Here is a 14832-nt window from a genome sequence, read left to right as displayed (position 1 = left end):
GATATTTTAAATGTCCTAGAAGAGTTTGCTCTTAAAATGAAATTTGAAATGAATCCCTTTGAAAAACTGAAGATCCTTGTCTCTTTTATTAAGTCTAAACTTTTGGTGAAGTGGGGTTCTATAACAGAGTCCTAATGGCTTTGTGTGATTTCATCAAAATAAGTTTTGTTTGCATCACTAAGTGTTGTGGTAGAAAAACCATGGGTTTTAGAGTCCAGTGTGTCCAGGTTTATATTCTCCCTCCACTAGTCATGAGCAATGAGACTTTGCAAAAGTCACTTGACTCTTCCAAACCTCAGTTTTCATATCTGTAAAGTGGGGTGAGTATTAGAGTATAGGTCAAGTGTCTTGCAAATTGCCTACCAATCAGTCATCATAATTATCCCCGTTAATATTATTCATAAGTTAAATGTGTATTCTCAGTTTTTAGTTTTGCTATGAAGATCTTATATTATGGTGGGTATTTCAAACTTTACTTTGGCATCTGTGTTTTGTGTAATACCAAAGCCCAGGTATGAGGAAGCATGGCCTGTTGAACCTTCTTCCATACATAGGAAAACATAGGTATAAAGCATGTTTGTGTTTTAAACTTTAGGAGCTGCACAGGTCATCGAAGGCGGCCAAGTGGAATATAAGCCTCTTTCGGGCATTCGGTATATGTGGTGGTACCATTTAATTGCCCTCATCTGGACTAGTGAATTCATCCTTGCATGCCAGCAAATGACTATAGCTGGGGCAGTGGTTACATGTTATTTCAACAGGTAGGTCTAGCATGTTATTCCTATTGATTTGTCTATGTACTTCATGTTGTGTATCTCAAAAGATATTTTGGAATTTTGACGTGACCTCTCAAAAGGGATTGGCAAGAGTAAAAGACCAAGTTAAAAATTAGGAAGGATGTTCATTTGGTAGTAAAAAGAAATGTTATATCTTAAATCTGTCACATTTCCAACCTCTTTTACTTTAAGCTAGCAAATCCAGAAGGAAGCCCAACAGGGAAGTATTTGTACCGCTTAGAATTGAAAGATATCCAAAAGAAAGGGTTGACTTCTCCTGTAAATATCCATTCTTACTGACTTCAAACTTTAAAAACATTACTGATCTATTTGGAGCACACTTCAGTAAATTCTGCGAACTTCATGCAAAATGAGGAGAATGTTTTCTTGAAAAACAGTTTTAAATCCTAAGGGAATTGTACATGACTATAAAATATAATTCATGTTCATATAGTTAAGTGCTAGTGAATTAATTACTTGCTTCTCTGTTCACTATGATACTTATTTAAGTGTTTATCCTCCTTTACCTCATCAAAATAATTGAGGACACACACACACACACACACACACACACACACACACACACACACACCCTCAACCCTTTACCTCTTTTGTGTATGCTGCTCTCCATGAGGCAAAGATAAAGACACAGGCAAGAAGAACACGGCCAGTAGAATGACAGGGTTGGACTCAGAACAGGAAGTTTACTCCTATGGGGCTGATCCTCCTCTAATCTCTCAGCCTAAATGAGCAGAAAAACATGAGGGTTCGTGGGGGTAAGAAAGTCAACCAGGGATGATTCATGCCATTGAGCAATTATCTCCTGATGATAAGGAGTACTGTGGGTTTTATTACAGAGGTGCTGTTGGGAGCCTCCATCATTAGAGAGCCCGTATAATGCACAAAGGGCTGTAGCCCTTGGCATTGAGAACCTTTGAGCTGTTGGAGGGGGTGGTGTGTGCTGCTTACTCCTGAGTAGAGGAGCAGAGATGATTCTAACGAAATTGGCCAGCAGGTCACATCTCTCTGACAGCAGTGATTTTGTGCTATTTTAGTATCCACAAAATCAAAACATTTTCAATGAGAGCTTTCTATTTAACTTCCAGTGAAGTGAATATCTCCCTATCTCTGTGCATTCGGTGGGAAAGGAGGCTGGTTTGAGCCACAAAAACCTAGAGAGGCTCAGGAATTCAAGTGTAAAATGTGCTTCCAAAGATTAGTTAAAAGTCTTCCTAAGGAGCAGTTGGGCCCCAGGGCCCCTCCTTCACATCGGCAGAAGACAAGACGGGAGCTTTGCTCTCTGGAGAAGTCATCAGAGAGGGTCTGGACGGGGGGCATCTGGCACAGCTGAGGCTGGGGCAAGGCTCTGCACTGAAAAAAGGGGGAGCAAGTGAAAGTCTAAATACTGAATAGTATTCTACCTACTACCAACCCACACTCCACAGCTTAGCCTCCAGGATGTTGACAGACAGGTTGATATTTCCTTGGCAGGAGATTATTGGATTCTTCTTTGGAGAAATTGTCTAACCCAAAGAAAGGACCTACAGATGGTGCCATGTGGGGGTCCCCCAATGAAATGGCCTGTTTCCCTGACTCTGAACCAGGTCGTGGAACTCACCGGTCAGCAGTCACCCTCATATAGAACCTCTAATTCACTTTTCAGTGCCTCACTCTTAAATGTGAACTGATAACCAGTGATTGTTAAACATTAGAAGGAGCTTCTAGTGAAAGAAAAAGATCAAAATGAACAAAACAAACAAACAGAGAGAACTTAGGGAAAATAGGGACAATGCAGGCAGCAGAAGAAAACTATAACAATGACAACTATAGTATCCTCAGAAAGAACCAAGAAATTTTGCTTCCATAAAATAAGAATAAAAAAAAAAGAATATTGAGAGAACAAGAAAGACCTCTTTGTAGTTAAAAATATGATTGCAAAGTGATATTTTTCTATTGAGGGATTAAAATATAAAGTTGAAGAACTCTTTCAGAAGGTAGAACAAAAAGATAAAGAGATGCAAAATGGGAGAAAAAGGATAAAAAATCAGAGGGTAATTTAGGACACCCAACATCTGACTAATATGAGTTCCAGAAATAGAGAACAAAGAAAAAAGAAGGGAAGAAATTACCAAAATTTCCCAGAGCTGGAGGACATGAGTAAAGAGAAGATCCCAGAAGCTTTACAGAGAAAAACAGATCACAGGTAAAATATCAGGAACTAGAATGGGTAAAAGACCTATATACTGAAAACTATAAAACTTTGATGAAGGAAATTGAAAATGAAACAAATAAATGGAAAGATATCCTGTGTTCATGGATTGAAAGAATTAATATTGTAAAAATGTCCATACTACCCAAAGCAATCTACAGATTTAATGCAATCCTGATCAAAAATGTCATGGGAAAATGTCATGACATTTTTCACAGAAGTAAAACAAATAATCCTAAAATTTATATGGAACCACAGAAGACCCTGAATAGCCAGAGCAATCTTGAAAAAAAGAACAAAGGTGGAGGTTTCACACTCCCTGACTCCAGACTGTACTACAAAGCTACAATAATCAAAACTACAAAGCTACAGTGGCATAAAAACAGACACATAGATCAACAGAACAGAATAGAGAGCCCAGAAATAAACTCATGCACTTATGTTCAATTAATTTATGACAAAGGAGGCAAAAATATACAATGGGGAAAAGAAAGTCTCTTTAATAAGTGATGCCAGGAAATGGACAGCTACATGTAAAAGAATGAAATTAGAACATTTTTGCATACTGTATACCAAAATAAACTAAAAAGGACTACAGACCTAAATGTAAGACTGGAAACCATAAAACTCCCAGAAGAAAACAGGCAGAACACTCTTTGACATAAGCCATAGTAATAGTTTTTGGATCTATCACCTCAAGCAAAGGAAACAAAAGCAAAAATAAACAAATTAAACTTAAAAGCTTTTGCACAACAAAGGAAACCATCAGCAAAATGAAAAGACAACCTACTGAATGGGAAAGATATTTGTAAATGATATGACCAATAAGGAGTTAATATCCAAAATATGTAAAGAAGTCATACAACTCAATATCAAAAACAATAAAGAACGCAATTTAAAAATGGGCAGAAGACCTGAATAGATATTCTTCCAAAGAAGACATACAGGTAGCCAACAGGCACATGAAAAGATGCCCAACATTGCTAATCATCAGAGTAATGCAAATCAAGACCATGAGAGATCACTTCATACCTGTCAGAATGGCTGTAGTCAAAAGGACCACAAATATCCAATGTTGGCAAGGACATGGAGATAAGGGAACCCAAGTACACTGTTGGTGGGAATGTAAATTGATGCACTCCACTATGGAGAACAGTATGGAGGTTCTCTAAAAAACTAAAAATAGAACTACCATATGATCCCACAATTCCACTGCTGGGTATACATCCAAAGAAAATGAAAACACTGATTCCAAAAGATATATGCACCCCAGTGTTCAGGCAGCATTATTTACAACAGCCAAGATATTGAAGCTACCTAAGTGTCCATCAGTAGATGAATGGATAAAGAAGATGTGGTATATTTATACAATGGAATATTAGCCATAAAAAAGAATGAGATTTTGCTATTTTGAAACAACATGGGTGGACCTGGAGGGGATTATACTTAGTGAAATAAATTAGAGAAAGACAAATACTATATGTTATCACTTACATGTGGAATCTAAAAAATAAAACAAATGAATGACTATAACAAAACAGAAACAGACCTACAGATTTAGAGAACAAACTAGTGGTTTCCATTTGGGAGAGGGAAGTGGAGAGGGTCAAGGTAGGGATAGGGAATTAAGAGGTACACACTACTATGTATAAGATAAATAAGTTGCAAGATATATTGTACAACACAGGGAATACAGCCAATATTTTATAATAACTTTTTTTTTTTTTTTTTTTTTGCGGTATGTGGGCCTCTCACTGTTGTGGCCTCTCCCGTTGCGGAGCACAGGCTCCGGACGCGCAGGCTCAGCGGCCATGGCTCACGGGCCCAGCCGCTCCGCGGCACGTGGGATCTTCCCAGACCGGGGCACGAACCCGTGTCCCCTGCATCGGCAGGCGGACTCTCAACCACTGCGCCACCAGGGAAGCCCTATAATAACTTTAATGGAGTATAATTTTTAAAAATATTGAATCACTGTGTTGTATACCTGAAATTAATATTGTAAATCAACTGTACTTCAATAAAAAGTAAAATTAAATTTAAAAAAATAACTAGAATGAGATCTGATGTTCAACAGCAACTCTGAAGCAGGGAGACAGTAGGACAAGGCTGTCAAAATTCTAAGATTATTTCCAACCTAGAATTCTAGACCTACTCATACTATCAGTCAAGGGTGAAGGAGGATAAAGTCCTGTTCAGGCATACAACATCCCAAAAGATTTCCCCCCCACATCCTTTCTCCACTGAAACTAATGAGTAAGCCAGGGAGGAAAACATGAGTTTCAGGAAATGGGCTCCAACACAGTGAAGAAAAGAAGGGAATCCCCAGGCGGGTAGCTAGTCAGCAGGTATAGAGCACAACCAGTCCAAGGAGGAGCTGGAGAACAGTGGGCTCCAGGAGGGATGTCTCCAAGAAAAAATAAAAAGCAAACTGAGAGAATATCAGATGTGTTGTTTGAATATGTGGAGAAAAAATGTATACTTTGGTGAAGCATTTGGTGAAGTCCATGGAAAACCAAGCAAATAAAAAATGTGAAACATTATTAACTTAAGGAAAAACCAAAAGTTGTACAGAAAAGGAAATATAATCAGAATACACTGTTTGGATCAGTTGTTTTTTTTTATGTACTGATTTTATTTTATTTATGTACTGATAATGTAAACCCTAAACATTAACTAAAACATAGCGGTGAAAGATTGAAAGTTTTTTCTCTAAGATCAGAAACAAGACAAGAGTGCCCACTCTTACCATTTCTATTCAACATAGTACAGGAAGACCTAGCCAGAGCAATCAGGCAAGAAAAAGGGGGGGAAAATGCATCTAAATCAGAAAAGAAGTAAAATTGCCTTTGTTTGCAGATGATATGATCTTATATATAGAAAATCCTAAAGACTTCATCAGAAAACTGTTAGACTAAATCAATGAATTCAGTAAAGTTTCAGGATACAAAATCAGCATACAGAAAATGGGTGCATTTCTATACTCTAACAACAAAATATCTGAAAAAGAAATAAAACAATCCTATTCACAATAGCATCAAAAACAATAAAATATTTAGGAATAAACTTAACTAAGGAGGTGAAAGATCTGTTTACTGAAAAGTACAAGACTCTGATGAAAGAAAGACACAAACAAATGGAAATATATCCTGTGTTCATGGATCAGAAGAATTAATATTGTTAAAATATCCATATTACCCAAAGCCATCTATAGATTTAATACATTCCCTATCAAAATTTCAATTATATTTTCCATAGAAATAGAAAAGGAATCCTAAAATTTGTATGGAATCACAAAAGATTCCAAATAGCCAAAACCATCCTGAGAAAGAAGAACACACCTGGAGGCATCATACTTCCTGATTTCAAACTATACAACAAAGCTATAGTATTGTATGGTATTATATGAACAGTATGGTACTGGCATAAAAATAGACCCATAGATCAAAAGAAGAGAACTGAGATCCCAGAAAGGGGAAAGGATAATATCTTCAATAAATGGTTCTGGAAAAACTGGATAACCCCATGAAGAAGAATAAAATTAAACCTCTGTATTACACTGTTCACAGAAGTTAATTCAAAATGGTTTAAAGACTTAAAACATAAGAACTAAAACCATAAAACTCCTAGAAGAAAACATAAGGGAAAAGCTCCTTGACATCAGTCTTAGAAATGATTTTTTGAATATGACACCAAAAGCACAAGCGACAACAGCAAAAATTAGTGAGACTACATCAAACTAAAAATCTCTACACAGTAAAAGAACCAGTCAACAAAATGAAAGGGCAACCTATGGAATGGGAGAAAATATTTGCAAATTGTATGTCTGATAAGCTGTTAAAAACCAAAATATATAAAGAACTCACACAACTCAATAGTAAAAGAAAAAAAAATCCAGTTAAAAAATGGGCAGAGGAACTGAACTTCTTTTCCAAAGAAGATATACAAATAACCAACAGGCACATGAAGATGTGCTCAACATCACTAATCATCAAGGAATGCAAATCACCACAATGAGATATCACCTTATACCTGTCAGAATGTCTGTCATCAAAAAGACAAGAGATAACTGCTGGCAAGGATGTAGAAAAGAGGGAGCCCTTGTGCACTGTTGGTGGGCATGTAAATTGGTACAGCAATTATGGAAACAGTATAACAGTATGGAGGTTCCTCAAGAAATTAAAATCAGAACTACTATACAATCCAGCAATCCCACTTCTTTTGTGTATATCCAAAGGAAATTTAAAAATTATCTTGAAGAAATATCTTCACTCCCATGTTCACTGCAGCACTATTCACAGTAGCCAAGGTATGGGAACAACCTAAGTGTCCATCAAAAGGTGAATGGATAAAGAAGATGTGATATATATAATGGAATATTCTTTAGCCATGAGAAAGAAGGAAATTCTGCCATTTGCAGCAACATGGATGGACCTTGAGGGCATTATGCTAAGTGATATAATTCACAGAAAAACAGTTACTGAATGATATCACTTATATGTGGAATCTAAAAAAGCTGAACTCAGAAACAGAGTAGAATGGTGGTTACCAGGGGCTGGGGGTAGGGGAAAGGGGAGATAACTGGTTAAAGGGTACAAACTTCTAGATAGAAGATGAATAAGTTCTGGAGATCTAATGTACAGCATGGTGATTATGCTTAATAAGACTGTATTATATACTTGAAAGTTGCTAAAAGAGTAGATCTTAAATGTTCACACCACAAAAAAGAAATGGTTAAATATATGAGGTGAGGGAGGTGTTAGCTAACGCTATGGTGGTAATCATTTTTCAATATATAAGTGGATCAAATCAACACATTGTGTACCTTGGACTTACATAATGTTATATGTCAATTATATCTCAATAAAGCTGGGAATAAAACATTAAAAACTTCAGTGTAATTATGTTGAGAAGAAGAGGGGTGGGAAAATGAGTGTGTTGGGGAGTTTAGGCTGTGTAGGAGAAAGAAACCTGCATCTTCCATGGTGGGAATTCGGTTGACAGTCTCTGAGGCTGAAAAAAAATCAAGAAATAGCAGTAAGAACAAGTAAAGTAATTTAGAAGTGTGAGGGTGATTTCCAGAAGAAACAGCTAAAATATTACCTCCAGGGAGAGAAAATCAGTGGTGGGGAAAGAAAACTACTGTTGTTTTTCCTGTTATGCCTAGCAGTACTATATGACTTTTTAAGATGCTTCATATATTTGATGAAAATAAACTAATTCAAAGTAAAATGCATGCTGATTTATTTTTAGCACTACTATTTCATTTATTAAAGAGTTCTGCATTCTTTTTGACTGTGTGCTAATTTTGAAACCTCAAGGTTTTTCCTTATCTCAGGGCTCACAATTCTTTAATCTCATGTTCTAGCCTGCAGAAAGGGTGAGAATTAAATATAGCCAGAGTGCATTCATCTCTGTCATTCATTTAAGCAGTAAGAGGGCTGAAGAGTTCATACAAAGACCATCAAGTACCAGGACATGGGCAACCTGTGTAATTTCCCTTTTACAACCATTTGCTTGAAGAGGGGTCAACTGAGAGCCATAAAGATGTGGCTGAGATGTGATAGGAAGGAACCAGCTCCACTCAGTTTGGAGAAGGGACGCATGAGGCATGACTTCATCGTTTGCAACTATACAAAAGATGGTTTCCAGCTGCTTTGGATTTGCTGAGGAGGAAGTGAGGAAGTGGGATCACAGAGGAGCCTAAGGAATTTAGGTAGGAGACAGATGAGTTTCCTAACCCTGAGAAGAGCTGCCAAGGACCTGTTCTTCATAGCGAAGAGCTTCCATTTTCTTTGAGACTGGAAAGATGAATCTCACAGCTTCCCCACAGTCATCACAAAAATCCCATCTTGCAGTAGTTTTGCTGAAAGAAATATCAGGAAAGGACAAGGTCTCTGCAGGGACACACCATGCTCCTTTGCTCAGGACCAGATTGACATTGGAGGCCATCCATCCATCCTGTGCAGCCCAGTCCTTGTCCAGGAGCCGTAGCACAAAATGAATTTTCCATACTGTTGAAGAGTTCTCAATGAGCTCTAGGCTGGATCTAACCGGAGCTAAAACGTGCCTCTAGGACCCTGAAGTTGCTGGATTCGACTTACGCTCTACTGTCCGAGCAAATAGTAGTTGCAAAACAGCACTTACGTACCATGACCCAGAGGTGCTACAGACTTGGATGAATGGAACCATTAAATGCTTTGCCCAGTGACTTGAGCTGATGCAGTGTCCTGGGGCCCTGGCTCCACTGCACAGGGCCAGGCACCTTTAGCACTCAGCAGCCACAAGTTTAAAAGTAGGGGAGCTAGGCGTGTGGGGCACATCCTCGAGTCTCCTGCTCTCTCACACTGCCCGGGGTCTTCCTACTGCCACCACCCACAGAACCCGGGGGAAGATGCTCAGCACGCAGTACTCCCTAGAGACAGAGGCATAGGCCTGACGGGAGGCCCTAGCATCCTCACAAGCCCATCACTGAGCTGCCCAATACACCCCTCGCTGCTCTGCAGTCCCGAACGCCAATTCTCAAAATATGATGAAGTCTCAGTTTAAGCTTCACCAGGTGTAATCAGAGCCTCTTCCTGAAGGCAGTTTTTGCTGGTTGTGAAGGTAACAGAGATGAAGGCCCCAGCCACATGCATAGTGGAGGAGGGATGATAAGATGATGTTACCTTTGAACATGGAAAAAAGGTCTAGGGAGAGAAAGTGGGGGCTTCAAGACCCTCCACTGATTGACCTTTCCCTGTTGGGTGGCATGTAGTTCTCAGGGCAGGTATTGAGTGACTCCTGGCTCCACAAGCTGGCCTTCTTTTCAGGTTTTCTGTCTCACGTGGTAACTCAGCTTCTGGATTGTCTACATCTTCTTCCAGCCAAGCCCTGGAGTGGCTGGAGCCATCACTGGGATGCAACATGGATGAGGGCAGTCCAGACAGTGCAGACACTCCTCTGCCTGAAATGGTTAATCCCACCCCAGCAAAGCCTCAGAAAGCAGATGCCTAACCCCAAACTTCAGTACCTGGAGGACCAGCCCCCAAGGCCCTGTTCACAATGGCCTGTGAATCCTTTGTTTCCCTACCAGATGGAAAGCAGGTGCTGCCTTCTTCTCCCTGCATCCTCTCTTGAGCACCATAATATGTTCTAAGGCACATAAATCTCCTAAATGGGAAAGTAAACATTCTTCCTTTTTAAAAAAAAGAATGAGGAAAAGGAAAAAAAATGTGTCAGATTTTCCTGGCTGTGCTACTTTTCTAGTTTATCAGATCTAAATGAATTCATATCAGCAATAACTTCCCTGGTATTTCCTATTTTCAACAATATTGAGTTGAAACACACATTGCCCTTTTTGTGGCACAACTGGATTGCAGTTATTCTGCTCCCAATATTACTTTCAAATTCTCTATTCCTTCCTGGATGATTTAAGTAACAGCAAAATACGGCTGTTGCCAACTCTTGAAACATTTCTGGCCAATTTCCTTTTCTTCCCTCAAAACCTAGATTCTTGTCAAAACCTTAATTCATAGTGACTTATTAGCAACCAGAGCAAGTTGTAGAATGATCCATTATGAAGAAAGCAAGCTTCACTTGGAATCAGTGAAGTAGCTTTTCGGAAAGGGCCTCATTTTCTAGAACTGGCATCGGAGTGTCGGGGGAGGAGTTGCATCAGCCCTCCCGCCTTTGTTTTATCTTTCAGCTTTGGGTAGGGGATATGCCCATTCTGTTCTTTTTCACTTTTTCCTGCCTGTGAAACTGACTTTTGCATTCTTGAGAGCTGTGTCATGACAAGTCCCGTAAATGATTCACAGTGAAGTGACCTTTACAGAGCAGAGTAGAAATCAGCTGGATTTCAGGAGCTTGGAGCTGTGTGAAAGCCAGAACGTTTCCTCCCTTCGCTGTAAGCTGGTTCCTCTCTGGCTGCCAATCCTGGTCATGTGATTTGGTGGTGATTTTAATCACCGAGCTAATACTGGCAATATTTACAGATGCACGTGTGTAATTTAAACCTTGGGGATTATTATATAATTAAACTTCTGAAAATGAAAATGGGATCAATACGCAATTTAATGGATTGGTGGAGGTGGTAGGCGTGGTAAAGAGGAAAACTTGTTTAACTCATCAGTATTTATTTTTTAATTTTCTGTTCCTTGTTTGTAACATTGAGTGCCACCAAAAGGAATTAACTTCGTCCAAGAAATCATTTACCCTTAGCTACCAAGGAGTGTAAAAATTTTGCCAAATGTAGATGGCGTCCCTGCTTTCTAAATTGTTAGTACCACAGATGATTTGAACCAGAGAGAAGTTTCTCGTTTCTTTCTAAATAGTGTTTTTTAAATGCTGTCTTTTTTTCTCCTGTTCACAGAAATAAAAATGACCCTCCTGATCGCCCGATCCTTTCATCTCTGTCCATTCTTTTCTGCTACCATCAGGGAACAGTTGTCAAAGGGTCATTTTTAATCACTGTGGTGAGGATTCCAAGAGCCGTTCTCATGTACATCTATAACACTCTGAAAGAGAAGGTAAGGCAGCACCCTAAAACAGGGTGCGCTCCGTGTTTGGGTTACAGAAAAGTTTATCGCTGGAAAACTACACTGGGTCCCGGGACAGGAATGTGACCTGTGCCAGTGGCCGTTCAGAAAGCTCCAGTGTTCTTCAGGTCCCATCCCCCCACCCCCAGCAATCTTTTTTTCCCGTCCCTGTTTTGTTCATAGCTTTGTTTGTTGGATTTTCTCCAATGTGGTGGCAGAGGTGGGGTGGAGAGGGCATAGCTCTGAGTTTGCTGGTTTTCCTTCTTATTTAAATGCTGAACAAATGGGAGGCATTCTTAAGATGCAATTTAAGCAAGTTTTTACGGACATTTATCATGCTTTATTTTTTAAAGAAAGAAAAATACACTATAAGATAAGAATAATGTTTGTTTGTTTCTGTTTTAAAGCTAAAATATTCCCCACCTTTTGTGTTTCCTGGAGGGTGACCTGGGAAGTTGCTGGTGTGTGTGTGTGTGTGTGTGTGTGTGTGCACGCACACGCACGCACGTGCTTGATAGTTAGAAATGGGCAAGCTGACCTCAATCTCAGCTCAAAAGACAGAAAACTGTGGGGCTTTTGTGCCTGGGGTTTTTTCTCCTCCCTGGTTTTTATTTCCATGCACATTTGGTTATGAATGGCAGTGGAAACCAAAACACCAGGAAAACAGCTGTTCTCATGGTATTTCTGGCCTGCCAAACAAGGGAAGGTTGGATTTTCCCCTACTTTTCTGTTCTCACACAATGTTAATCTCGACCCCATCCCCACTTCAGCGTTGGTGACTTGGTCAGAGTTTCTCAGATGTACATGAGTCCAACCTTTTGGGTATATGTATGTGCTGTTAGTTAATTGGGGAAGTTTTACATGTGGGTTCATAATTATACTTTAGAATTGTTTTTGTTTGCTCTTTTAAGCAGAAATCTGAATTGTTGATATTTAAGTCTGTAATCAAGATTTAAGATTAGTATATTAATTAGGAACAATTGATTATCTAGCTTCCTCATCTTGAAATGCATGCTAAGCCGTTGCCCCTGATCAGAGAGTATTTTCTTGTATTTCTGTTGAAGTGCTGCTTAGCTACATGTCTGTGACTTGAAGAAGCATTTGCACATCCAGGACAAATCAAGCTACTCCGGCTCTTGCATTTTGAAATTGATCCTTCAATCTTAGGAAACTTGGAAGAAGGATTTCTTGGAGAACAGAGCAGCTTTTTTATTTTAAATATATTCATATAGTTTATATATATTAAATATATTCATATTTAGGTATTATAGGTATATATATGCATTAGTAATAGATACTCACAAATTAATGAGCAGTAGGGGACTAACTATCTCCCCTAGAGCTAGACACCTTAAATTCTTTGGGGAAACAGCCTCCATAAATCTGAAAGAGAAGTTACTGGTCATCCTCTCTGCAGAGATCTAAAAGGTTATTTATCACTCGCCAGATCCCATAAGGACTAAGGGGCCAAACTCCCTTTTAGTGGTGTCACTGTTGGAGAAATGTGTCCTTTTTAGGTTAAAAAAAAAATGGTCTTCCTCAGCAGCCTTACAGCCCCATACTGTACCTACAAGTTAAACATTTCACACGGCCACTGTGAGACCCTTCTTACATTAAGTGGCTTATTTACAACCATGGCCAGGCTGAAAAGTATCCAGGTCAAATTTCATCCAATTGAATTAAAATTGGGACAAGAAAATGTCCATGTAAGGCTGAGTTATTTCTGGGGTCCTCAAAGAGAACTATTTCAGGATTGTTTTCAGGGATCCTCCACCCTGGGTCTGGGCACATTCAATCACCCCTTCCCCTAACAAGTTTCGTTAAATTATTCATTCCTGAGTTACACACAAGTTCAAGTTATATTTCGAAGGACTAATTTATCCCTAAAAATTTAGCCCTGAAAGTCTCACTATAGGATGTATTTCCAAAAAAATTAAACCTGACTCTTCTTTTATGTGGACATGTAACTAGTATCTCCAGTGCATTAGTTTTATTGTCTCAGGGATACGAATTTTTCATGAACACAGACTTTGGTTTGAAAAAGCAGAGTTTATAATTGAAGACTCTTAGGGGAAGGTGAAGAGGGAAGAGAGATTCTTTTTTTTTTTTTTTTTTTACTAGAATCAGGAGGTCTAGTTCACCTTTACTAGTAAATATGGACTAACCCATTTCCCTTTCTGCTGAAGTCAACAGCAGTCCTAACAGGTAAGCCCACAGGAGAGAAATCTTGCTTATCTGTAGTAGTAATGATAATAATTAGTAGTAGGAGTAGCATATACAGAATAGAAGAACTTCTCTACCGAGTGAGAACTGCTGCAGTGCTTCCCCAGGTACGTGGGTCTCCAAGTAGGAACACGGTATGTTCACAGAAACTGCCTGCTTACCTCTTTCCTGTGTTGTTTCTGACACTGATCCTTTCATTCTTAACCTGACCCCAGCAGCACGGTGCCTGGTCGAGTTGTGTGTCCCGATGCTGCTACTGCTGCTTGCGGTGTCTTGACAAATGCCTGTGCCATTTCAACCAGGTATGTCTCCTGCCACATGCCCCAGGGACACACGGAGGGGCCTGCCAGTGGGCATCAACTCTTAGGTCAGGGGTTGGCCAATTTTTCTGTAAAGGCCAGATTGTGTAAAAGTTTTCAGCTTTTGGGTCATTCAGTTTGGGTCATGACTTCTCAGCTCTGCCGCGGCAGCAAGAGACAGCCATAGGCAAGATGTAACTGGATGGGCCCGACTGTGTTCCAGTAAAGCTTTACCTATGGGCACTGAAATCTGAATTTTGTATTTTTCATGTGTCAAGAAATATTCTTCTTCTTTTGAAGTTTTCCAGCTATTTTTAAAATGTGAAAATTATTCTTAGCTCTGGCCAGAGGGAAGCACTCTGTGTCTGATGGATCTGGTTTCTCAGCTGTAGTTTGCAGACCTTTACCTTAGAACTTTAGGTCATTAATGCCATTCTTCAAATTCTGAAAGAAATTTCTCTTTTCAGAAATAAAAAGAGGAAGGGGCTTTAGAAACTCTAACACAAGGCATGTGTATCAACTGAGAGCTAATTTTCAATGTCTTCTCCAAGAACTATAATTTTCCTGAAATAGGAAAAGAATTGCCTCCCTAATTTTTATATATTTTGCCAGCCTTTCCCTTTCAAGCTATAAATACTCCTTTGAAAATCAGAAAAATTGCATACTGTGATTGTTTGAATTTCAGATTTTTTTTCTCCTGAGTCTTCCAAACTGATGGAAATTTAAATATGTGTTTTATTTTTCTGTAGATAATTTAGGAAATTTTAATAACCCTTAGTAAAATTTACACAAAGCATTATTTTTATAAG

At 39.1% G+C, this 14832-nt stretch overlaps 1 protein-coding gene across 3 annotated transcripts in view; it reads left to right on the top strand.

Moving 5' to 3' along the window:
• SLC44A3 (solute carrier family 44 member 3) overlaps positions 1–14832 on the top strand; it is an 85174-nt gene that overhangs the window by 44268 nt on the left and 26074 nt on the right. For 2 of the 3 annotated variants that reach the window (XM_081223681.1, XM_081223683.1), the window contains exons 10-12: positions 596–761; positions 11336–11492; positions 13940–14026. In XM_081223681.1, coding sequence (XP_081079807.1) covers positions 596–761; positions 11336–11492; positions 13940–14026 — 410 coding nt within the window. The remainder of the gene's footprint in view (positions 1–595; positions 762–11335; positions 11493–13939; positions 14027–14832) is intronic. The other variant, XM_081223682.1, reaches the window with a different exon arrangement.

Source organism: Mesoplodon bidens (genome assembly GCF_964165515.1).
Source record: "Mesoplodon bidens genome assembly, chromosome: 2".
Classification (NCBI taxonomy): Eukaryota; Metazoa; Chordata; class Mammalia; order Artiodactyla; family Ziphiidae; genus Mesoplodon; species Mesoplodon bidens.
The sequence above is the reverse complement of the archived record's forward strand: the minus strand, read 5'-3'. Positions and strand labels throughout refer to the sequence as shown.